The sequence below is a fragment of the Scyliorhinus torazame genome, chromosome 16, assembly GCF_047496885.1.
Source record: "Scyliorhinus torazame isolate Kashiwa2021f chromosome 16, sScyTor2.1, whole genome shotgun sequence".
Taxonomy (NCBI): Eukaryota; Metazoa; Chordata; class Chondrichthyes; order Carcharhiniformes; family Scyliorhinidae; genus Scyliorhinus; species Scyliorhinus torazame.
Window position 1 is genome coordinate 148049471 of NC_092722.1, and position 26602 is coordinate 148076072.

The 26602-nt window shown below is 46.4% G+C and overlaps 1 protein-coding gene across 11 annotated transcripts in view; it reads right to left on the minus strand.

Annotated features, from left to right (window-relative positions):
- Nucleotides 1-26602, minus strand: part of ptprea (protein tyrosine phosphatase receptor type Ea) — a 452659-nt gene that overhangs the window by 48747 nt on the left and 377310 nt on the right. For 6 of the 11 annotated variants that reach the window (XM_072479190.1, XM_072479192.1, XM_072479189.1 and 3 more), the window contains 6 exons: nt 19141-19213; nt 15871-15944; nt 12542-12681; nt 8920-9010; nt 4600-4676; nt 4393-4429 (listed from right to left, as the gene is read on the minus strand). In XM_072479190.1, coding sequence (XP_072335291.1) covers nt 4393-4429; nt 4600-4676; nt 8920-9010; nt 12542-12681; nt 15871-15944; nt 19141-19213 — 492 coding nt within the window. Of the gene's footprint in view, nt 1-4392; nt 4430-4599; nt 4677-8919; nt 9011-12541; nt 12682-15870; nt 15945-16228; nt 16386-16472; nt 16557-19140; nt 19214-26602 lie in introns of those variants that run through there. The other 5 variants (XM_072479196.1, XM_072479198.1, XM_072479197.1 and 2 more) reach the window with 5 other exon arrangements.

Sequence of the window (26602 nt, forward strand, 5' to 3'; positions counted from 1 at the left end):
CCAAGGATGCAGTGGGTCACTGTTATGGGACCCGATTTGGTGGTTTAACCTGCTCATGGTCTCAATCTTGGCCTCGGTTGATAACTGTTATTCTTACTCAACAGGCACCAAACTGTACAACCACACATGGTTCATTCAGTCCTGCATCCACGTCTCAGAATGGTTTGCACACATCATTCCACCTCTGTAAACAAGTCCAGGTGCCCACCCACTCTGTGCTTTCAGGTTAGATTTCTTCTGTCTCCTGCTACTGATGTAATGGTCTTCTGTGCATGCACAGACAGGCTTTGGTGGCGAACTTACGCAACCATCATAACTTGGCAGGAGGCACAGTGAAAAACCAATCGGACAGGTTTTCTTGAGTTTAACGAAGAAAGAGGTTAGCTTTAATATATTTAAACTGGTCTAAGTAAAATAATAAAATGTAGTGTGCCTTTCACACACAATCTCTGGGCGCAATTTAACTAAATGGCACCAAAGTCCCTTAGCGGGTGCATTTAGCCGTGTGTTTCCCAGGGGCTTCAGCGGGAAACGCACAGCCGAGGCTGCATGTAGCCTCGTTTTCTGCACTGAGGAGCTCCGCTCGTCAGAACTCCTCAGTGTAGCGAGAGATCCGGACGCCATTTAAAAATGGCGTCCCGATCTCTGGCACCCTCGACTCCCACCCCTCCCAAGCCCCAAATCATTGTGAGGGCATCCCCGGCCTACCACCCCTCCCCCAAACCCACCCCCGAACACCTACGCAGATCACTCCAGCCTAACCGCCACTGCGCAAAATTCCAGCTTGTCACCTTGGCAATGCCCCTACCAGCTGGCAGTGCCACCTGGGCAGCTTGGCAGTGCCAAGCTGGCACCCAGATGACACTGCCAGTGTGCCAAGCTTGCCACTGTCAGGGTGCCATGTTGGCAGTGCCAGGATGAGCTTTGTAGGTCCTTCCAGAACACACAGATCAACTGTACGGCTGATGAAGAAATTCAGAAGTTTGCTCAGACAACTGCTGGATGCATGCTGTATATCAGAGCGTGTTTATGTATCTAGGGCAGGGTTTTCAAAGTGCGGGTCGTGACCCACGGGTGGGTCGTAGGCAGGTGTCAGAAGGGTCACGGAAGCAGAATCAAATTGCTTCTCAATGTACCCATCAGCCGCTAGCGCAGTTTCCCAACGGCAACATTCAGAAACCAGCAGGAAATGTTTTACCTAAAATGTCAATCCAGTCCTCTTCTTAAATAACAGATGACAATGAGGACAGATTTGACAGTTAGGAATTCTGGCTTATTGCATCAGATTCATGTTTATCAATATTTCTCCTTTAATTATTTTAAAGAAGTAATTTCAGTACACTATAATTGGTTTTGGGTCATAGGAGCTGATGGACGTACATTTATCAGGACGATCACGTTAGAGTGAATACAACTCTAAGTGACCGTGTGTGCACTACTGTAGGTCAGAACAGAACTATGCTTCGCCCCTTAAAATCCTTCCCTAATATGTGCTCTTCAGGGCCTGGAAATGTGATAAAGCTGGGCGCTGATGAGTGAAGGGTATTTGGTGGCACTTGATTAACCTACTAATTTGTTAAAGCAAGGGAGGCAACTTCTCTATTTGAGGGTAGGATTGGCAAGAGCATAAATATCGTAGCTAATAAATTTATCTGACTATTGACAAAGGGAGGGAGTCACCTACTCTCACTAAATGATCAAGGTGAAATTGCACATTGGCTCGGAGGCAAATTTATATGGCACCATCCGAAATTCGGTTCTAATTGCAGAATATAAGTGAGCATTGGGACTGTTCGAAAGATCTGCAAATGGGATTCAGACTGTTTCAGGACTCTGCATATATTTTTTTTAACCCCTCCACACCACCGACTATGAAAACTGTCAGTCCCCTCTCTCTATTTTAATCAATTGCCTGCCCACTTGTGCTGATTTAGAGTCAGTAAATGCGTGTGTATTCAATCACACAACTCAGTCCAGATAACATAAATCTCAGTGGTTTCAAGACTTGGAATTTGCAAAATAGTTAAAAGGACATCTATTGACACAAATATTTTTGTTTCTCTTGCTCCAAACAATCTAATATTTAATTTTTGGGCTGATGGAACATGCATATTGCACAGGGAGAGCTCACACAGACTATTCTTCACTTGTTGAGACATTCATGTTTAATAAGTAAAGTACATGTGAAATATCTGCTGGAGTGGATTGTGAATAATGTGCCCACAAGTTTTTGCACTTTTGCAGATGCAGTGCAAAAGTGTTCTGCAATGTAATCTGTTTTGTGGTGTTGTTAACTAGATACTAATATTGTTTTAAATAAAAATACAACATTTAGAATATGGAAGACACCATGTCGCTGAGAAAGAGGATGTTTGAAAAAGGATACGCCTTTTACTTTCTCTTCAACTTAGTTTTGAGCTGCGTTTCGATGTTCAATGGTAAAAAAGAAATGGCTCAACGTTTCAGGTTGAGGGACTCCCATCACAGCTATCAGGTACTGCCTGATCTGCTGAATATTTCCAATAATGTCTGTTTTAAATTCAGGTACTTGGCATTCTGGGGGGCCGGTTAGCTCAATTATCCTGTCCTCACTCAATGCTGATACAAATTCAATCCACCAGGGGCTACTGGACAGTGATTAAGAACAGGAAAACTAGAGAATTCATCTTCCCCTCCCTTTCCTGGGGCAAGAAAACTTTAGTGTCCCAAACACTGCGTTGATTCAGGATAGACTGGGTAAGCAAATGTGGCATGGGTCCCGAAGGTCGGCCGGTGTGGGTCCTGCAGGTCGATCGGCGTGGGTCCCGAAAGTTGGCCAGTTGGCAAAAGTGGTCCCAGAAGAAAAAGTTTGAAAAACACTGATCTAGGGTTTACAGCCCAGGGCTTATGGCGATGCTAGGGAGGTGCAGAGAGACAAATGGCTACCGATGAAACTCTGGGCACGATTTAACAGAAATGGAACAGAGTCCCGCGTTGAGTGCTTTTAGCCGCTGGCAATGCTGAGAATGACCCTGCTATTATACAGGACTCCGTTTCATTTTGTGGCCTCGGCGAAGATTGTGGGTGGATTCCGGATTGCGACACCTTGCGAGATCCACGACAAGGCCGGTTAATCTCACAAGAGGTCGTAGATTGCGGCCTCTAATTCTCCAGTTGGTGGAGCCACCATTCATAGGATACGATGGGTGTATATTCTGCATTTAGGAGAATAGTGCCAATGTATCAGAACATATCAATGTGAGTTGTACTCTCACCATGTCACTAGTGAGGAACACCTGGCACATTTTGCCCACTTAAGCATGGATTCAAACATGGGCTTGACAGGAGAATCAACTGAGTGATTATCCTCCTGGGGCAGGGTAGGAAATGAGGATCTCTCTCGGGTAAAGGTGATTTAGCTCTGCTAAATTGGATAATTCTGAATTGGTGAAACTACAGGAGTAATGAACACTGAACACTTTGGAGACCCCAAAGTTTAGTTTTTTATCTAATGTGTACACTCTATACTAAACAAATGGTAACGATAGAGCTAAGTGTAGATTCCTCCATAGCTTCAATTAGAGACTGCTAAAATCAGCATCAGCTCGTCTATTCGATTGTCTAAAACTCCAGTACGAGTGCTCAAAATAATAGGGACTGAACAAGTCTGACCAAGACTGAATTAATGATTAATGAATTAATCTCAGAAATTCATTAGACTTCTGCTTGCAGAGATAAATTCAGTACAAATTCTACATCAGATGAAACCTGGAAAAAGCCTTCAGAGTAGCGCGAGGACAAAACATTCCAATTCCTGAGGTGTTGCCTTTATATCCAGTCTTCGGGGGAGTTCAAAAAAATATTTCATGGGACATGGGCTTCGCTGGCAAGGGCAGCATTTATTGTCTACCTTTAATTGCCATTCAGAAGGTGGTGGGCATTCACCTTCTTGGACTACTACAGTGCCTGCCAATGCTAGAAGTTAGTCCTTGTAATGATGCTCATTTGAATCATTTTTGTTAATCAAAGTAACACTTCTGCCTCCATTTGTTCCAAAGTTCTAGATTTATAATGTTGTTATATATATTTATATGAACACAAATGGCAAAGGACTTTAGTGGCCATCTGATGGCTTACTAACAGTGTGAGCAGCTATTAATCTGTAATGGCATCTTTACATTAATGCCACCCTATAGTGAAATTTGTATTGAGAGAAAAACAAGCAAAATTATAATACTGATTCCGAATGAATGGAGGAGATTATAGTGCCAAATATTAAATCCATTATGTTTATCTGGCCATGTTACTGAGAGCAATTATTACAAATCATCTGACATTTATTACTATCAGATTACATCTTCTATCAGTGAATAACACAAAGAATAAATAACAGGTAATGTAACAGTCACTTACCTTGAGCTGCTATGAACTTATTCTTCACTTGAAAACCCTAAGGGGAAAATTTAGTAATTGTAATTAAGTTACTGTAGCTCGCCATATATACATATGTATACACACACACATCATTTGTTACTTTTCTTTACATCTTTTGCACAGAAATTGTTTGCCAATATTCTGATTAGAGTTGCAACTGGTTTAATAAAAAGAGTGAGTACCTACATCAACGTATGAGGCATTAATGTAATCGGAGCCCGGCACCCCGTCTATAGCTGTCAAAGTCACTCTGTAATTGTCACCTGGAAGAAAGTTTACAAGTCAATAAAGTTTAACATTATTCTGGCAAAAAATAAGCTAAAAGTATAAATCTATTCTCTGCAAAATGAAATGGAGGCTGTGGCGTAGTAATCAGCTGCACGTTCATCGACTGGAACCCTTTCGGCTTGTGTACTACAGCCTGTTGTCCACAGATGCCCGAAGGGGACATACACCCCGTCGATTACCCCCTGGACCCGGGCTATCCTGTCGAACCCCACTGCCTGGGCATCCTGTTGGGATTGGTCCACATTGAAATGGATGTACTGATCCGCATGGGTATAGGGCCTCCGTGATGACATGGATGCACCTGTTCACCGAGCTTTGTGAGATTCCTGACAGGTCCCCACTCATAGAATCATAGAATGTACAGTACAGAAGGAGGCCATTTGGCCCATCGAGACTGCACCGGCACTTGGAAAGAGCACCCTACCTCCACCCTATCCCCACACCTCCAGCCTATCCCTGTAACCCTAGCTAACCTCTTTTGGACACTACGGGCAATTTAGCATGGCCAATCCACCTAACCTGCACATCTTTGGACTGTGGGAGGAAACGGGAGCACGCGGAGGAAACCCACACAGACACAGGGAGAAGGTGCAAACTCTGCACAGTGATCCAAGCCAGGAATTGAACCTGGGACACTGGAGCTGTGAAGCAACTGTGCTAACCACTGTGCTACCATGCTGCCACTTGGCGCCTGGAAGGACCCCGTGGTGTAAACGTTCAGGACACTGTCACCTTGACGGCCACCGAGAGTGGGTGTCCTTCCCCATTCCCCCGCGGTGCCATCTGGCAGACATGTCGCACAGTCTCTCTACTCAACCGGAGTCTTCGATGATGTGCCCGTTGTGGCAGGTCCTCGAATAACAGACTGTGCCAGTACACGAGGCCTCATGAGGTACCTCCGCGGCCTGTTGGACAGACGGTTCTCCATTCTGGGCGTCTGCCTCCTGCCACTCTGTTGACCACTCTACTGCTGCAGCTTCCTCCTCCTTGAGCAGAGCCTACTCGTACAGCCGCAGGGCATCCCGCAGCCGCAGGGCATCCCCCAGTGCTGCGGTGACCAGCAGGAAGGCCACCATTGCTGGTTCAATTCCTATATCCATTGTCTGCAGGGGGTGGCCTCGGTTGGCACTGCGGGAACCGCCCCCGCATGTCCCTCCCCCCCTAATTCCCGCAACCCCTGGCCCCATAGGTGGGGGGGGGGCGCCGCCCATATGGTTGGTGGTGTCACACTGCAGAACCAGAGGCCAGCATGGGTGGTCAGTGAGTGCGCAGCAAGATGGCTGCCTATCAGGGTGCGGTAATGTCCTGTGGGGAGTCTCCCTGGTCCCTCAGCCTGTTCCCCCATCAACCCCACCCCAGCGAGCCCGGCCAGTGTCCGACCCGGCAGCCCACGGTCGCTCCTCTCCATATCCTACCTCTCTCCCTCAGCAGCCACAATGCCAGTTTCACACGTGAACTGCGCCATCGGGAACTTGGCCCATCGGAGGAGGAGAATCGCAAGGCCCCGGAGAATACTGGGTCAGGCCCACTAATGACATGCAAATGGTGCTTACTCTGTATGTACGTTCCCGAACTCATTGGCGCCCCTGTCGAGGTGACAGGGAATCATGATTTGCCATGAAATTGGTGCCTACCGCAATTGGAACCGATTTTCCGCCCAATCGCGTTTCGCGATTTCAGCGTCAGCCAACAGAGAATCCTGCCACATACTTTTCTCCTGCATTGCAAAGTAATGAATGTGTGAAAAGCATAAACTATATAATTTATGGCTCCTGTCCCAAATGGGAGGGAAAAGGTTGCGGGCCTGCATTGATGTTCACCAACATCTATTCACCAAAGAGAAGGAATTGGTGGATGTTGAGTCTGGAGAAGGGGGTGTAGATAGCCTGGGTCACATTGAGATCCAACAAGATGAGGTGTTGGGCGTCTTGAAAAATATTAAGGTAGATAAGTCCCCAGGGCCTGATGGGATCTACCCCAGAATACCGAAGGAGGCTAGAGAGGAAATTGCTGAAGCCTTGACAGAAATCTTTGGATCCTCACCGTCTTCAGGTGATGTCCCGGAGGACTGGAGAATAGCCAATGTTGTTCCTCTGTTTAAGAAGGGTAGCAAGCGGTGAGCCTTACGTCGGTGGTAGGGAAATTACTGGAGAGAATTCTTCGAGACAGGATCTACTCCCATTTGGAAGCAAATGGACGTATTAGTGAGAAGCAGCATGGTTTTGTGAAGGGGAGCTCGTGTCTCACTAACTTGATAGAGTTTTTCAAGGAGGTCACAAAGATGATTGATGCAGGTAGGGCAGTGGATGTTGTCTATATGGATTTCAGTAAGGCCTTTGACAAGGTCCCTCATGGTAGACTAGTACAAAAGATGAAGTCACACGGGATCAGGGGTGAGCTGGCAAGGTGGATACAGAACTGGCTAGGTCATAGAAGGCAGAGAGTAGCAATGGAAGGATGCTTTTCTGATTGGAGGGCTGTGACTAGTGGTGTTCCGCAGGGATCAGTACTGGGACCTTTGCTGTTTGTAGTATATATAAATGTTTTGGAGGAAAATGTTTTGGACACAAAGGTTGGTGGAATTGCGGATAGCGATGAGGACTGTCGGAGGATACAGCAGGATTTAAATTGTCTGGAGACTTGGGCAGAGAGATGGCAGATGGAGTTTAATCTGGACAAATGTGAGGTAATGCATTTTGGAAGGTCTAATGCAGGTAGGGAATATACAGTGAATGGTAGAACCCTCAAGAGTATTAAAAGTCAAAGAGATCTAGGAGTACAGGTCCACAGGTCATTGAAAGGAGCAACACAGGTGGAGAAGGTAGTCAAGAAGGCATACGGCATGCTTGCCTTCATTGGCCGGGGCATTGAGTATAAGAATTGGCAAGTCATGTTGCAGCTGTATAGAACCTTAGTTAGGCCACACTTGGAGTATAGTGTTCAATTCTGGTCGCCACACTACCAGAAGGATGTGGAGGCTTTAGAGAGGGTGCAGAAGAGATTTACCAGAATGTTGCCTGGTATGGAGGGCATTAGCTATGAGGAGCGATTGAATAAACTCGGTTTGTTCTCACTGGAACGAAGGAGGTTGAGGGGAGACCTGATAGAGGTATATAAAATTATGAGGGGCATAGACAGAGTGGATAGTCAGAGGCTTTTCCCCAGGGTAGAGGGGTCAATTACTAGGGGGCATAGGTTTAAGGTGAGAGGGGCAAGGTTTAAAGTAGATGTACGAGGCAAGTTTTTTACGCAGAGGGTAGTGGGTGCCTGGAACTCGCTACCGGAGGAGGTAGTGGAAGCAGGGACGATAGGGACATTTAAGGGGCATCTTGACAAATATATGAATAGGATGGGAATAGAAGGATACGGACCCAGGAAGTGTAGAAGATTGTAGTTTAGTCGGGCAGCATGGTCGGCACGGGCTTGGAGGGCCGAAGGGCCTGTTCCTGTGCTGTACTTTTCTTTGTTCTTTGTTATGTTCAGTAATAGCATAAATGGTTAACCCTCTAATCAATAGAAACCTGGCAATAGACATGAAAGCACTAGGCTTGAAAGTGTGAATGATGCAATTAATGCATTTTCCTCTCACAGTTACTGCACAAAGAAATTCATGATTTAATACCTCCATCGACTATTACTTTTGCAAATACAAAATTCTTATCAACAGCCTCCTTGATGTGAGCCAGAATTATTTCCAATAATTTACTTGCCTATTGGTACTACGGAATCTGCCCGCGTACATGATCAGCACCGACAAAATCAACCGCTAGTGCACAAAATGAATTCAAAAGCACAACTCATTTTCCGCTTATGTAGTCTGCCTGTTATCTCAAAACGTTGGTGCAAACATACAGTGAAAGACAGTCTAGCATCCTCTGTGTTACTGCTATCAGGAGGTTCATCTAATTTACAGTACAATTATGCCATCAAAGGTGCTCGGTTTCAAACTCTAAGTTGGGTCTTAATAGTCATTGCTGCAAATTAACCTTAAATACAAATGTAAATTTCACCAGCACAAGATATCATTACTGGCCATTTCTGCTGGTACCATGAAACAATTAAAAACATATACCAATATAAGCCTTGTCCACATCGCATATACATGCTCTATTCCTTCACAATATAAGTTTCAAATGGAATTAGACAGGATGCATGACAGCACAAAACTTTACCCAAGGAAATGGAAATCCATGAGAGCAACTAAGGCGATGTCTTTACCTGGCAGGATGTTGGGATATCGATTTTTGTCCTTGTTCTCCTCTTTATTTGCTGCTTCACAGCATCCGACTGATGTTCCAATTGGCAGAGACTGTGGCAAGCCAGGCAAAGATTATTAGAATTGTGCAGTGACGCTGCTAAGTGTTAACTAAAATTAATGGTAAAGCAAGAAGCCAGTTACACTTTTAATGCTGCAAAATGCCAAGGTGTGATTCTCTCTGTACTCTCAGTTCTGAATGAACGTCAGTGAACTTGTCAAGGTTATTTTGTCAGCTACAAATGTTTGGTGTGGGGATTATACTGTTAAAAGTTTCACCCCTTGTGTGACTCCATCCAAAATCCTGTACACCTGGAGCGAAATTCTCCATCCCGCCCCGCCACATTTCTGCCCCGACCCGCCGGATGCTCCGTTACACCGGCCGGTCAATGGGGTTTCCCATTGTGGGGCAGCCCCATGCCGTCGGGAAGCCCCCGGGCGCCGGCAAAACGGAGACTCCCGCCGGCGGAGAATGACGCCCCTGATCACTTTCAAACGGAAGGAACAGGCACTTATGTGGGGGCACTGGGATTTTAGGGAGCCAAGACCAGCCTAACCTCCCTAAAGTAGCTGAGAAGGTAAGTTTTTTTAATCAGTGATTGCTTTCTACTCCATTTTGCACATTTTGAACAATAACCAATTTTCCCTTTATTGGACCTGGTAATGGCACTTTTATGGCCGGGAAATCTTACAATCACTATTAAATTATGTCACTTTTTAATTCAGTTGCTTGATGAAATGAATTGTTACAAATATCAGTGAACAGCAAAAACAAATGAACAATTAGCAGTCAAGTTAGGAGCAGTAGCTTCACACGCTTCAGGATCATGAGCATAGAGAAAACTACTGGATCCATGCGCAAAGGGGATTGTGGCCCAGGGGCTTTGATGTGTTGACTCACTGCTCATGAATCAACTTGCTCAAAACCCATCCACGAGGACAGAATTAAAATTGTTGGGGGGTAGGCCAGGGAGGACTGGGGCTCCCAGGTCCCTGCGAGGAGGATGCTCAAGATCTCAAGGGACCCCATTCCCACCAGAGATCGAGATTGTTAACCTTTTCTATCTGGCACCCTGATGCAACCGATGTCCATCAACCTAAAAATTGAGGCAGGATGGGAAAAGGCCATTAAGTAGCCACTTAAGGGGCTTAATAGGGGCATGGGCGGACCTAACTTCTGAGGCCCTGTCTGCCACATCTTGAATTTGTGCCTCGATCGGGTTGGTTGCGATCCCGGAGAGAAGGAGAAAGAGAGAGCTACAGAGGAATAAGGAATGGAAACTCATGTCATCTCGGGCGGGATTCTCCGCCCCCGCCGGGCTGGAGAATTGCCGAGGGGCGGCGTAAATCCCGCCCCGACGCCGGCTGCTGGACTCTCCGGCGGCAGTTTTTCGGCAGGGGCGGGAATCGCGACGCACCGTTCGGGGGCCGTTGGCAGCGGTCCTCCCCCGGCGATTCTCCTGCCCACGATGGGCCGAGTGGTCGCCCGTTTTCAGTGGGTCCCGTACCGGCAGGACCTGGCTTTGCCGGTGGCCTGCAGAGTCCTCGGGGAGGCGCAGGGGGATCTGGCCCCGGGGGTGGGCCCCACGGTGGCCTAGCTCGCAATCAGGGACCACCGATCCGCGGGCGGGCCTGTGCACTCTTTCCCTCCGCGCCGGCCGGTGTAACGGTCCGCCATGGCCGGCGCGGAGAAGAACCCCCCCGCGCATGCGCTGGGATGACGCCAGCAAACGCTGGCGCTCCTGTGCATGCGCCAACTCGCGGCGGCCGGCGGAGGCCCTTCGGCGCCGGCTGGCGTGGCGCCAACCCCACCGGCGCCGGCCTAGCCCCTGAAGGTGAGGATGATTCCACACCTTCCGGGTGGCCAGACGCCGGAGTGGGTCACGCCACTCCTCGGCGCTGGTACGGCCCGCCCCACCGGTTAGGAGAGAATCTTGCCCCTCATATATTTCCTTTTTTTTATTTGCTCTGTCATTCTCCGGGATTCCACAAATGGATGAACCTGGGCTGACACTTGCAACAGGTGTCCATAAAATGAGGTAGGAGGATCTGTCCCAAACTTCCTCCCCACAATTTCATTTTCCCGAGTCAAGGTCACACATTTCTAATGATTTCTCCAAGAAGTTGGTGATGGGCCTCCCCTCTGGAATCCTCTCAGATTAGAGGTCAATGGCCAACCAATAACAAAGTAAAGAGGGCCAAAAATATGTCTCACCTTCTTCTTAGCAGGGACCTACTAAATCTTCAGCATTGGCTACATCTGACTGCTATTCACCAACAACAGCCAGAACACTTTGAGGCCTGTAGCTGTTCCCACTCCTGTTGCAGTGTACCCATATCTGTGTAATGCCCAGATAAAGGAAGCATGGTCTGATATTGTCTAGTATTGTGTATAGTTTTGGTCTTATTTGAGGGAGGTTGTAGTGGCATTTGAGGCAGTTCAGAGGAGGTTCACCAGATTGATTTGTGATGAAAGGGTTAATGTATGAGGAGGGATTAAATAGTTTGGGCTTATACTCGCTGGAGTTTAGAAGGATGAGGGGGGATCTGGTCGAGGTATACAAAATACTAAAAAGGGATTGACAAAGTAAACGTAGTCCAAATGTTCCCCCCTTGTGGGGCAATCTAGAACGAGAGATCACGGATATAGATTGAGTGGTGGTAGATTTAGAACTGAGCTGAGGAGGAACTACTTCTCACCGAGGATGGTAAATTTGTGGAACTCGCTGTCCCGTATTTCGGTGGAATCTGAATCATTAAATGGTTTCAGGAAGGAGATGGATATATTTCTGATTAAAAAACAGGTTAAAGTGATATGGGGATCAGGTAGGAAGGTGGATTTGAGACCAGGAAGAGATCAGCCATGAGCTGATCTGAGCAGGTTCGAAGGGCTGAATTGCCTAATTCCTATATTGGAGCTACTGTCTCTTATCTCGGAGAATGTGGATATGAAACTTAAGAGACAAGTTCTCAATTAACAGGAAATTATTTTCTTAGAAAAATTAATTAATATTGAATGGTGTTTTTCCAATTCTCTTCATTATTTTTTGAGGGTGTGCGGCCTACTCATTCCGATGTCTCTGCCTACAGTGACCCCCAGTTGGCTAATTGGAGACGTGCGAGTAACCTAAGTTCATTCAGTCAGTATCAAACCTTTAGAGAAATATGTCAACTTCACTTGGCGCTCACTCTGACAAAATGATCAGGAACTTAACACATGAAAAAATGCGGCCACCAACTCACATCCTAATCTTCATGACAGCGCTTTGGAATACTGATACAATATACTGTCACCCTTGGTGGACAAGAATTTGCTCTTGAAAATGTTTTGCTGCAGAATCCTACGCAGCCACTTGCAAATGTAATTAAACTGTGCACTTCGTACAACTACAGTGCAAATATTATCCTATGTGGCAGATCAACTGTTTGGAAACTTATCCAACTTCCTGCCAACTAAGGAAGTATGTTGTGCAAATATAGAGATCTCTTTATGCTTAACTGAATTCCAGAACAGCACCAAGCTCACCAAGTTTTCACTTCCTTCATGTTGCCATGGGATCAGATTACAGAAAGTCGAAAACTCACATTGAATTCCTCCCGAAATAGTTTGCCTTCATCAGCTGAGCGTTTCTGAACTTCATGTTCCAAAGCTTCTACTGGAATAGGAGGATACCTCTTCGAAACCGTGGGAGATCTGGTGAGTAGCATTACTGTCTGTTGCTCTGCTTGATCAGAAATCGATTAAAGAGTTCATTAAAAAGAATCAATAACCCATTAGGGATAATTTTTTTCTGGCTTTGTGCCCCTCCAAATGTTCATAGCATAGGTTTGACTGCACACTGAATCAGATTTTTACATCATATACCTTGATGGTTGAAACCGAGCAGCATGTGCCATATTTTCTAGACAAACAATGGACGTGATCTAACCAAAGAAAAAGAGTCCATTCTGGGCGGGATTAGAGGGCTCCTTCCTGGCACATGTAGCGCCGGGAGTGACCCTGCTATCTAACGGTACTTTCAGGCTCGATGGTGTACACCCTGCAAAGACCACACACAGCTGCATTTCCTCCACTGAGGAGCTTTGACTCCCCCTGACTCTCCCAAAGCTCTATCTCATCTGTTGGGGGGATCCTCGAGCGCCCCACACCCCATCTCACATGGGTAGGGCACCCCCGGGTCTGATTCCCAACATGGGCAATAGCCACCCAGGCACTGCCAACCTGACAGTGCCAGGCTGTTACCCAGGTGGCACTGCCAGGGTGCCACAGTGCCATTGCCAGGGTGCCATGCTGGCACAGAGAGGGCCTCCGATCACCTGGGAGATCCCACCCCCACCCCTCTCCAAGTGCCGGTATGACTGTTCCCTGTGGGGACCAGTACTAATCGGCACCCAGCTGGCGTCTCCTCGGCGAGGCCAGCAGATTCCAGGATCAGGTTCAACATCTCACAAGATTTTGTTAGATCCCGTGTCCCATCACCATTCCGGTGGGACATGTGTGGTAAATCACGCCCAATGGTTCCAATTGGATTCCAAAATAAATAAAAATTCCACACCAGACCCAAGTTCAGAATTCCATCCTTTTTAATCACTTCATGGACACACACACACTCCCTTTTGCAGAATTCTCAATCTCTGTACACTGTGTTTTAAATGAAGTGATGATCCATGCAATTCTCCTGTTTGCATGAGGGTGCTCATCTCACATCCAGAGCGATCCCTGTTAAAGTCATTCAATTTTAGTACTCCTGACAAGCTCAGCGGACAAAGTCATCACCATGTTTGGAGCTGAGCCATTCTAACCAGTGAGTCTCAGATTAAATTCCTAGTCTATCCCAAGTTAGAATGTCTCGTCTGGCTGCTTCAATTGATCTATGTGCCTCTGGCCTACAGGAGGGGAAAAGAAAATCCTTCTCCTGATCTCTGCATCTGATTGCTGCTGGGAAGAGCAGAGGTAAGAGTGTTGGATAATCAAACTTCGTACCAAAGCCCTCAACCCATCATCCAAAGCTCATAATCGCATCTCATGCAGGGAGAACACCTTGAATGTAAGGTACCAGTGTGCCTGCTCCCATGCAATCCCATTCCAACCAGACTTAACACCTTTGGGAAAGGAACGGAGAAGGAAGATAGAAAATTAGGAAAACAGAGTCTCCTCTTTCACATCAGCACAGCTTGATGTGAAGTAAGAGTAAGAAAGGTAAAATGCTCCGTGCTTGACTAATTAATCAGTTGACATGTATAGTCTGAACAGTGGAGTCCGACCGTACCATGGACTAAAGTTACAAATAAATAAAATCCTTAGATAAAATACGACTGGTTATTGTTTAATTATCCAAGTTAGAAAGAGATTTGCCTACATCACAACCATCCTTATGACATACTTCAGCAAATCAATTTAAACAAAAAGATATCTGAATCTAAGCAAATAGATTTGTAGGAAATTAGTTCTACCATAATTGATGCTAAGTCAGCATGCTGTGCTGGCAGTTCAACATGCAATGTGGTTCACATGAAGCAGATCCACATACAGTGAGCTTTAATTTATGCTGTGCCTATGGAGAATGAAAGCAGAGGCCAGGGGGTCTAGCAGGTCATGTCCCAAGCTGTCCACACTTGACTCTTAGAGATCAAGGTGTGAGTGCCAGAGGCAGAGGCACTGATTGTCTAGCTGGGGAACTATTGGATGGCTTGGGAAAGAGTGTCAAGTAAATTTGAACATGAAGGGAAGGAATAAAAAATGCTGTAACTGCATTTATTTAATCTGCCGATATGTGCTGTCTGAATAGATCAAAACATAGAAAATTCAGGAACAATCAGAGAGGTCAAAATCAGGTCGAAATGATTTCGGAGCTCATCCCTATCAACATCTAATTAATATTACAACCTTAACTGTAAAAGCGGGCTCTTCACAGAATTCCTAATTTAGTGAGATAGTTAATTTTTGCCATCAAAAGAGCATGAAGAATGAATCTGAGCTTGGTAGTGTAAATTAGACTTTTATGATCTTCCCCAAGAGACAGAACAAAGAAGTAAAAGGAAAGATTTCATTATTATAGATATGATGATTTCATCATCTTTTTCTCTGAAAGGTTTAATTTTTGTCACAAGTCCATAAAGTACGTAATAGAGTGCTAAGATGATCCAGGCCACATTTATACAGTATATTCACTGACATCTATTAGATGAAATATAGCTATTACAAAAAGTCTGCTATGAGCAATTTTGCATTAATCACATTGGGAAAAAAACGAAAAAAATAGAGCTTTACATGTCAGAGTTAATGTCTGGATCACAATGCACAAAATTCACCCTTTTTCTGTGTGAAGCAGTTAAAACTCATGAATTACGAGTCATGATCTTTTTTAAGTTTCTCAGACGCACGTTTCGAAACTGAATGCAATTAACAAAGTAATACAATTTGTATGCAAATTATTTGCATCTGATTCATGTGGTTTGTTCGATTAACCTGCAAGACCAGGAAATGTACGAATCGTTGTGGAGTATGATCATAAGCCACTTGCCCGTGGTTTTACAGCTCATGAGCTTTATACAACATAACCTACAGAAGCCCAGTTAGGTGCAATTCAGATTGTATCCTTGTTACGTGTTCTATATCTAGATTTTAAAGTGTTCAAATCAGACCTCACAGATACAAAATCACTTCAAATAAGGACAGAAAATACTGGAAAAGTACAGATCAGCTAGCATACATGTAGACATAGATGCAAAAAGGGTTACCATTTTGGTTGATGGTGCTTCATCAGAACTGAAAAAGCCGATTTTCAAAAGACCTTCCACTAAAATAGGAACCCATCTTTTTTTCCTGTTCAGATGCTGATAAGCCTGCTGTGTGTTTGCAGAATTTCAAGTTTTTTTATTTAAAATTTCCAGCACAAACAAACTCAAGTTACCTTGTTCTTCTAAAATACCATTTGGAATCTTCTTCTCTCCCCCAATGACAACCTCCTTTTTCCTTCTTCTCAATCTTTAAGATAAACATGAAATAAAAGCATTTGTGCAGGTAATAAACTTCCAGGTACTGCATGTTTCTTAATTTCACATAAAGCCTTTGCTTTGAGAGCCAGGCTTAACACAAATTACTTTGTCGCACATTCTATAAATTTGTATTTAAAAGCATGTTAAACTTAAACCTTATGATGCGGTAGCTGGGTATAGAACTTCCAATATTATCACATGATTTAAAAGCATATATTAGAGTAGAAATATCTTTCAGGAAGTTAGCAAATGTAAATGGTACGATTGACATACAAGTAGAAAGGTGATAGCAGTTTGGCAGGAGTAACCTGCTTGTTTTAAGATCCAGGCGTGAGAAAGAAAGTTTGAAATTTGGCCGTTAGGCCTATGTGAGTAGAACCTGAAGAAAAGGAAATACGTAAATGAGTAGAGAGAGGAAGCAAGTCAGCACAAGTAGCTTAGAACTAGCTGTGTTAAAACTGAAGCTACTGTTGTGAAAGAAACAAGACCCAGCCTGGATTTCTGGGAAGCTACGTACACTGTATTTCTGCCCTCGCGGTGTTGTAAAAGCTAGGTTCCTCCAGACTCTTTCAGTGTACTCTCCTGAGAGCTTATCAGCAGCATCAACATTTGAATTAGTGGGTTGGGCAATTCTTGCATTTCCTATTCTGTAGCTGCCTTCCTGTGTGGCTACATGAACTGCTCCACCTATTGACTAGTGGAGGTTTTGATCCCCCCTTTGATTGGTTGTCAGCAGCCTGAATAAAGATGGAGGTTCTTTCCAGTGTGGTTTTTTTTTTTTTGTTCAGACACATAAACAGATGCAACCCCCCCCCCAAAAAAAAACTACAAAGCACAGGGAATGTGCAGCAACAGTACTACTGTGGGAAAGCTGTGCAAGCTTATTTTTGTCACAATGCAAGTGAAAAAGCCCTCCGCTCAATATGCCTCGCAAAGCATCCTGTCAGCGAGGCTGGGGTCTAGATGCTGTGATCTGGGTGTAGTTTTGTGCAATGTATTGATTGGCTGTGTAGGGTCATCTCATTATTAAAATGGCTCCAGGGGTAGTTTTGGGGGTGACGTTGTGGATTGTTGTAGCCTTTGGGAAATGCTAAAAAAACTAGTTTAACCCACTGACAGCCTTTGGCAATGCTGAAGAGGCAGAGCGCTGAGAAAGCAAAGGAAAGGGGCAGCACGGTGACACAGTGGTTAGCACTGCTGCCTCATGGCGCCGAGGTCCTAGGTTTGATCCCAGCTCTGGGTCACTGTCCGTGAGGAGTTTGCACATTCTCCCCATGTTGGCGTGGGTTTCACCCCACAACCCAAAGATGTGCAGGGTAGGTAGATTGGCCACGCTACATTGCCGCTTAATTGGAAAAAATGAATTGGGCACTCTAAATTTATATTTAAAAAAGGAGAAAGCAAAGGAAAGCCAATTTTGAAGACACAAAATATTGCCACATGACAAGTGGAGCAGCCCATATCTGCCACTTTGTAAAGTGAAACTGGTGTTGCACGAGGTGGTAGCAAGGAGAGTGGCATTGTTTATGAGCTGAAAGGAAAATAGATTGATATTCTTCGGTAAAACATTCAATCCAACTTCAGTCCATCATCTGCTGAAACCCTGGTCTAGACCTTTGTCAACCTCAGGTTCAGCTACTCGAATACTTTCATGAATGGCCTTCAACACTTCACAATCTGTGAGTTTCAACTCATCTAAGACTGCGCTTATATATTATTCTATCCCAAATGATCTCCCCTGTCCTTGCCAACCTATTTTGGCTCTTGTTTCCCCCAGTGCCTCAAATATAACATTCGCATTCCTCTCTTTAAATCCCTTCCCAGCCTTGTCACTCGCTGTCTTTGTAACTGCCTGCCAGCTCTACGACAGCTACTCCACTCAATTCCTTGCCTAAACCCATCTCCCCCTCACCTTTTCTTTAAAATCCACCTCATTGACTAAGCTGTTGTTTATCTTTCCTGGTATTGTCTCTTCTGGAGCCCTGTTCATTTTTTGCCGACAGTTTAATATAAATGTTCTGTCTGTTGATGATTTAAAGAAGGTCTCTTTATAGCCTTAAGTGAGGACATTAGATTCTGCTTTGTTAGGGTTATTGTCCACTCATGGATTTACTTCATAACAAATTGGTTTTAAGAGCGGTTTCAACTGACGGCTAAATTGTTTTGTTGGACAAATTTTTAAATTTCTGGCAGGAACATTTTTTGCATTTGCCATGATGAGGGAACAACGTGAAATAAAAACAAAAATGCTGGACATAACCAATAGACCAGACAGCATCTCTGGAGAGAGAAACAAGAAAGAGAATTTTATGCCCCCAGAGGAAGGGTTCACAGGGTGGGGTGGGGTGGGGCAGGCAGGTAAAATTCAGGAGAGCAGGTTTAGATGGACTTCCCAACATGGTCCTGTCGGGACCACTTTCTGACGGGTTTCCCGCCAGAAGGAATTAAGCAAATTTGAATATTGAAAAGGCCCACGAATGCCCATTTTACAAGGCCGTCAGCTCCTGCTGGTAATGCTTAGCTGCCAATCGTTTGATTATGTTAGCTGACGGCAAACCTGACGGCAGCTCATGGATAAGCTCCCACTGATAAAATTGAGAAGGAAGTTCCGCCATCACCTCACCCCACTCCACGACATTCATCCAGACCGGACTTGAAAGATAAAACTCTTCTGTAACTTTGCAGGGTGGTGAACTTTCTGACAAATGAAAGGTCATTGTTCTGAAAAGTAAACTCGTGTTTCTCTCTCCACAGCTTTGCCAGACTTCCAGCATTTGCAGTATCTTCCTTTTTGCAATGGGGAGTAACATGGCAGTGACTGCATGTTTTGTTGAATTTTAAATGAAATGCTGATCGATTTGAAATAAAAGGTCCGTGTTTTTTTTTTGATCTGCAAGTGCAGAAGATTGCCCGATGGTGTTGAAAGAAATACTAAACTCCTTTGTCACTACTGCAGAGCTATTAGAAAATGATTTGCAGAACACTGAGCAAATTGCTTTCACTGTGCACTTCATAAATCTCCAAAGCAACTAGTTAATGCTTTACAGTGGGATGCTTCGCAGGAGCATTACAACAATTCATGTTACATTTAGATGGCACACAAAATCTCACCTGTAAAATGCAATTTGTTTTCAGTGAGATAAAAATTTACATCAATTAAAACTTTAAAAATGCTGGACCCTTACCTGAAATAAATAACAGCGGCAATTAAAATCGCAACCGCCAGTGGCACAATTACATATACAGGAATATACGAATCTGAATAAAGTAGAGAAAAGCATTTTCAAAAGGAGCACAGATGGATCAAAATTATACACTTAGGCCAGGGTTTTACAGCTCCATTCAGTTTAAAGCGACCAAAATATCCCACCTGGTGGGAGGGGCCATAAAATCCTGGCCACAATTTTTAGTAAGTGCAGAAATTGGAAAACGGTCACGACTTTGTGGTTTGAGCTTAATGTGATTGTTTACATGTTTCCAATTGACTGCACATGTGTTACAAGAATCTTCTGGCACCATCCACATTGCTACTCCTTATGTGTGAGTTCAGACAGTGGATGTTGGCAGGTTATGTGGTTGCAAAGAGGAGCAATGTTGGCCCTTGCTTTGACCTGTTTACAATTGTATGCACTTCAGCGGAGATCCTCAGATAGCAATCAGAATCAGAAACTCCCCCTTAACTCCTACCACAACACTCAGTCTGTGTACATTGAGCTCATTTACATCATTACTGCTCCTTCCCTGGCTAAGGGTTAATGTAGCTCAGATAATGTCTCGGATCGTGTTTTCGGGATCCTTAAGGAGGAGGGGGAGCAGCCTCAAGTCGTGGTCCACATAGGTACCAACCACATGGGTAGGAAAAGGGATAGGAATGTAAGGCAGGAATTCAGGGAGCTAGGGTGGAAACTTAGATCTAGGACAAACAAAGTTATTATCTCTGGGTTGTTATCTGTGCCACGTGATAGCGAGACGAGGAATAGGGAGAGAGAGGAGTTGAACACGTGGATACAGGGATGGTGCAGGAGGGAGGGTTTCAGATTTCTGGACAGTTGGGGCTCATTCTAGGGTCGGTGGGACCTCTACAAACGGGATGGTCTACACCTGGACCAGAGGGGTACCAAAATCCTGGGGGGGAGATTTGCTAATGCTCTTCGGGAGGGTTTAAACTAGTTCAGCAGGGGCTTGGGAACCTGAATTGTAGCTCCAGTATACAGGAGGTTGAGAGTAGTGAGGTCATGAGTAAGGTTTCAAAGTACAGGAGTGTACTGGCAGGCAGGAAGGTGGTTTTAATGTGTCTTCTTCAATGCCAGGAGCATCCCGGAATAAGGTGGGTGAACTTGCGGCATGGGTTGGTACCTGGGACTTCGATGTTGTGGCCATTTCGGAGACATGGGGCGAAATTCTCCAGAAACAGCGCGATGTCCGCCGACTTGCGCCCAAAACGGCGCAAATCAGTCGGGCATCGCGCCGCCCCAAAGGTGCGGAATGTTCCGCATCTTTGGGGGCCGAGCCCCAACCTTAAGGGGCTAGGTCGGCGCCAGACGAATTTCCACCCCGCCAGCTGGCGGAAAAGGCCTTTGGTACACCGCCAGCTGGCGCGGATATGACATCTCCGGGCGGCGCATGCGCGGGAGCGTTAGCGGCCACTGACGGCATTCCCGCGCATGCGCAGTGGAGAGAGTCTCTTCCGCCTCTGCCATGGTGGAGACCATGGCGAAGGCGGAAGGGAAAGAGTGCCCCCATGGCACAGGCCCGCCCACGGATCGATGGGCCCCGATCGCGGGCCAGGCCACCGTGGGGGCACCCCCCTGGGGCCAGATCGCCCCGCGCCCCCCCCCAGGACCCCAGAGCCCGCCCACGCCGCCTTGGCCCGCCGCTAAGGTAGGTGGTTTAATCTACGCCAGCGGGACAGGCATTTTAGCGGCGGGACTTCGGCCCATCCGGGCCGGAGAGTCGCGGGGGGTGGCCCGCCAACCGGCGCGCCGCGATTCCCGCCCCCGCCGAGTATCCGGTGGTGGCGGGGGCGGGATTCACGCCAGTTCCCGGCGATTCTCCGACCCGGCGGGTGGTCAGAGAATCTCGCCCATGGATAGAGCAGGGACAGGAATGGTTGTTGCAGGTGCCGGGCTTTAGATATTTCAGTAAGCGCAGGGAAGGTGGTAAAAGAGGGGGAGTGGTGGCTTTGTCAGTCAAGGACAGTATTACGGTGGCAGAAAGGACGTTTGATGAGGACTCGTCTACTGAGGTAGTATGGGCTGAGGTTAGAAACAGGAAAGGAGAGGTCACCCTGTTAGGGGTTTTCTATAGGCCTCCGAAAAGTTCCAGAGATGTAGAGGAAAGGATTGCAAAGATGATTCTGGATAGGAGCGAAAGCAAGAGGGTAGTTGTTATGGGGGACTTTAACTTTTCAAATATTGACTGGAAACGCTACAGTTTGAGTACTTTAGATGGGTCCGCTTTTGTCCAATGTGTGCAGGAGGGTTTCCTGAGACAGTATGTAGATAGGCCAACGAGAGGCGAGGCCATATTGGATTTGGTACTGGGTAATGAACCAGGACAGGTGTTAGACTTGGAGGTAGGTGAGCACTTTGGTGATAGTGACTACAATTCGATTACGTTTACTTGCGTGATGGAAAGGGATAGGTATATACCGCAGGGCGAGAGTGAGAGTTATATCTGGGGGAAAGGCAATTATGATGCGATGAGGCAAGACTTAGGATGCATCGGATGGAGAGGAAAACTGCAGGGGATGGGCACAATGGAAATGTGGAGCTTGTTCAAGGAACAGCTACTGCGTGTCCTTGATAAGTATGTACCTGTCAGGCAGGGAGGAAGTGGTCGAGCAAGGGAACCGTGGTTTACTAAAGCAGTCAAAACACTTGTCAAGAGGAAGAAGGAAGCTTATGTAAAGATGAGACATGAAGGTTCAGTTAGGGCGCTCAAGAGTTACAAGTTAGCTAGGAAGGACCTAAAGACAGAGCTAAGAAGAGCCAGGAGGGGACATGAGAAGTCTTTGGCAGGTAGGATCAAGGATAACCCGAAGCTTTCTATAGGTATGTCAGGAATAAACGAATGACTAGGGTAAGAGTAGGGCCAGTCAAGGACAGTAGTGGGACGTTGTGCTTGGAGTCCGAGGAGATAGGAGAGGTGCTAAATGAATATTTTTCGTCAGTATTCACACAGGAAAAAGACAATGTTGTCGAGGAGAATACTGAGATTCAGGCTACTAGACTAGAAGGGCTTGAGGTTCATAAGGAGGAGGTGTTAGCAATTCTGGAAAGTGTGAAAATAGATAAGTCCCCTGGGCCGGATGGGATTTATCCTAGGATTCTCTGGGAAGCTAGGGAGGAGATTGCTGAGCCTTTGGCTTTGATCTTTAAGTCATCTTTGTCTGCAGGAATAGTGCCAGAAGACTGGAGGATAGCAAATGTTGTCCTCTTGTTCAAGAAGGGGAGTAGAGACAACCCCAGTAACTATAGACCAGTGAGCCTTACTTCTGTTGAGGGTAAAATCTTGGAAAGGTTTATAATCATCTGGAAAGGAATAATTTGATTAGAGATAGTCAACACGGTTTTGTGAAGGGTAGGTTGTGCCTCACAAACCTTATTGAGTTCTTTCAGAAGGTGACCAAACAGGTGGATGAGGGTAAAGCAGTTGATGTGGTGTATATGGATTTCAGTAAAGCGTTTGATAACGTTCCCATGGTAGGCTACTGCAGAAAATGCAGAGGCATGGGATTCAGGGTGATTTAGCAGTTTGAATCAAAAATTGGCTAGCTGGAAGAAGACAAAGGGTGGTGGTTGATGGGAAATGTTCAGACTGGAGTCCAGTTACTAGTGGTGTACCACAAGGATCTGTTTTGGGGCCACTGCTGTTTGTCATTTTTATAAATGACCTGGAGGAGGGCGTAGAAGGATGGGTGAGTAAATTTGCAGATGACACTAACGTTGGTGGAGTTGTGGACAGTGCGGAAGGATATTACAAGTTACAGAGGGACATAGATAAGCTGCAGCGCTGGGCTGAGATGTGGCAAATGAAGTTTAATGTAGAAAATTGTGAGGTGATTCATTTTGGAAGGAATAACAGGAAGACAGAATACTGGGCTAATGGTAAGATTCTTGGCAGTGTGGATGAGCAGAGAGATCTCGGTGTCCATGTACATAGATCCCTGAAAGTTGCCACCCAGGTTGAGAGAGTTGTTAAGAAAGCGTACAGTGTGTTAGCATTTATTGGTAGAGGGATTGCGTTTCGGACCCATGAGGTCATGTTGCAGCTGTACAAAACTCTGGTGCGGCTGCATTTGGAGTATTGCGTGCAATTCTGGTCGCCGCATTATAGGAAGGATGTGGAAGCATTGGAAAGGGTGCAGAGGAGATTTACCAGAATGTTGCCTGGTATGGAGGGAAGACCTTATAAGGAAAGGCTGAGGGACTTGAGGCTGTTTTCGTTAGAGAGAAGAAGGTTAAGAGGTTATTTAATTGAGGCATACAAGATGATCAGAGGATTGGATAGGGTGGACAGTGAGAGCCTTCTTCCTCGGATGGTGATGTCTAGCACGAGGGGACATAGCTTTAAATTGAGGGGAGATAGCTATAAGACAGATGTCAGAGGTAGTTTCTTTACTCAGAGAGTAGTAAGGGCGTGGAATGCCCTGCCTGCAACAGTAGTGGACTCGCCAACACTAAGGGCATTCAAATTGTCATTGGATAGACATATGGACGATAAGGGAATAGTGTAGATGGGCTTTAGAGTGGTTTCACAGGTCGACGCAACATCGAGGGCCGAAGGGCCTGTACTGCGCTGTAATGTTCTATGTTCTATGGCAGGAGGAGAGGGGTCAGGTGTCTATGGGAGACCAGTAGGCCTCAAAGGTTCACCCTCTGAAGGAAATGAGTGACCAGGGAGGTCCGTGCCCCGAATCTGAACCTCAGGACCTGGCAACAGTGCTGCAAGAATTTAACTGATTGGTCAAGATTTTGTGAATGCATCTTCACAACACATCTTCCTACCCACCTCAGCATCCTCACTTCTCAATGTGCCAAGCCATCACTCACCCAACCCAAGTGGTTAGCATTCAAGGCTCAGGCCTAGCATTCAGATATTCCACTTCACCATCACACAGCTGCCAGTGCTGCCAGCCTCACAGGCAGCTCCTGTTGATTCCACATAACACCAGTTGTGGAAGTCACACTACTAATGTAAATGTTGCCACAGTCCCAGAGGATCATTGGGCTACTCTCCACTTTGGAGAGCTGACTGGTGGTGATTTAACCTGAGGGTCACCACACCTCAGGCGAGGGACGAGGATGAGAAGGCAGGGCCTTCATGAATAGCCTCAGCCGGGATGAGAATTGAACCCGCCGTGTTGGTGTCGCTCCGCATCACTAAATACAGGCAATGCAATCAGTCACATTCTTTCAGGACCAGATGGCACACATTAGGAGGGAACAGAGCAAAAGGACTGCTGCATTTGCTAAGCTCTAGGGAGGAGATGATTCCGAGTTTCATGGTGCTGGAAATGATAGAGTCTGTGTCATTTGGCATTGCTGAGAATGTTCAGAATAACGGTTTGGTGGTGCTTCGTGTTCCTTCTGTATTCCACCTCATACTGATCCCACTTTCTGGCATGTTGAGGAAACTACAGAGACCATCACCATGGACCTCTTCCTTTCCAACCCATCTCTTTTCGTCACCCCAACTTCCCTCTCCTGATTTTTTGTTTTTCGACACCCAACCCGCCACTGCATCCCAAGAGGAAGATAAAGAGCAGCAGCACGGTAATGATAAAGTGAATTGATCTGATACCCACAGCCAACAGCTCAGTGACAAACGCTGCTCATACCTTCGAACTGCTACAGGTTTGTGCATGTGATACGTCACCAAGCCTGTGTGTGCTGCAGGTATGCCAGGGGAAAAGGATAAAACATGTGCCAGCTACAACGGACTCCTTTCAGGAGAAGCCTCATAAGGATGCGAACTGAGATATTGGGTAGATTGGCAGACCTTGGGGCGGCACGGTGACGCACTGTTCCGCACCGCAGCCTCATGGCGCCGAGGATCCGGGTTCGATCCCAGCCCCGCGTCACTGTCCTCGTGGAGTTTGCACATTCTACTTGTGTCTGCGCGGGTCCCACCCCCACAACCCTAAGATGTGCAGGTAGGTGAATTGCCTGTTAATTGGAAAAAAAAAAATAGAATTGGCCACTTTAAATTTATTTTTTAAATTGGCAGACCCACCAGACAGCCGTCTGCCACCACTATCGAGGGGCATTGAGGAGCCTGGTTTCAACTTGGCAGAGGGTACGGCACAAAGCTTTCCCTCTCCGCAGCCTCAGCTCCATCTACCTGTAGTTCTACAGACCCAGAGGCAGCTCCCGCACCTGCTGCAGCTTGTGTGTGAACAGGTCACCAAATCCTGTGAGGATGCAGCAATACCCTCTGCCGAATACCCTCACCATAACACTTCCAAAAATACAACTCGCTTTTTACACAAATTTCCCAATTACAGATGTTCGTCTCAATCACCTTACTTGCAACTTTATCTGGCTTTTTAAATAGGGCACATGGAAAGTTCCCTTTTGCGACCGTATGTGTGATTTTTGGTGAGTGGTAAACATAGGGCACAATCTACCAGCCATACTACACCCAAAAAGCAGCACACCACAGTGCAACATGACCGGTTACTGCCAGTCCCACTCCCGGGATCGACCCGGCTCGCTACGCCTCGTGAGATCTAACGTGATCTCACGGGATATCGCAATGTGAAGCCCGCCCATTGTGAGCGGGATCATGTTTTGGAAAATCTGCATATTAGAGCAAGGCATCTAGTCTCACTCCCTGAGTTAGGCAGCTCCCTGAGGTAACCAAGGTGTTTGGATCTATCCCCTTCGCCTTGGAGACCTCGGGCGAGCACTGTTCAGTACTGGTCTCCACAAACGGGGACCAGACGGAACAGCACTCGTGGGAGTTTCTCAGGGGATTGGAGGCCCCCAGGTGCATGCCCTCTGGGCAGGGTGGCCTGGCACTGCCACCTGGGTGCCAGCCTGACACTCCCAAGGTGCCCAGGTGTTAAGCTAGCATTTTTTCCGTGGCAGTGATTGGGATAGGGGTGCACTGCATGGATGAGAGAAGTTGGGGGGGGGTTGGAGAGAACCCCCACCCCCTTATAGTGAGTTAGGGTTGGAGGAGGTTCAGGGGTGACATTGAGAGATCTCTCGCTGCACTGAGGGGCTCCGGCGAGTGAAACTCATCAGTGCAGAAAACTCAGGGGCTGAGTATGGCCTTGGGTGTGCCTTTCCCGCTGATGCCCGTATCTAACCGGATGGCTCTCAACACTGCAAACACCAGGAAACACATGGCTAAACATGCTTGCTAACAGACTGTTTCCATTTGGTTAGATCAGGCCCATATACATTGAGTGGACCTGTGCGATCCAAAATTGGAATTTGTGCCTCAGACCAGCCAACACAGCTGTTTGATGCCACAATCTGATTAGTTGGGAAACATCTGGGGCAGGATTCTCCAGTCCCCAGCCATGTGTTTCTCGGCGGCGAGATGTGGTGTGCTGCTTGCTGGTGGTGGGATTCTCTGTTCCCGCTGCTGTCAATGAGAACACATTGAAGCCACCCCACGATGCTAGGAAACCCA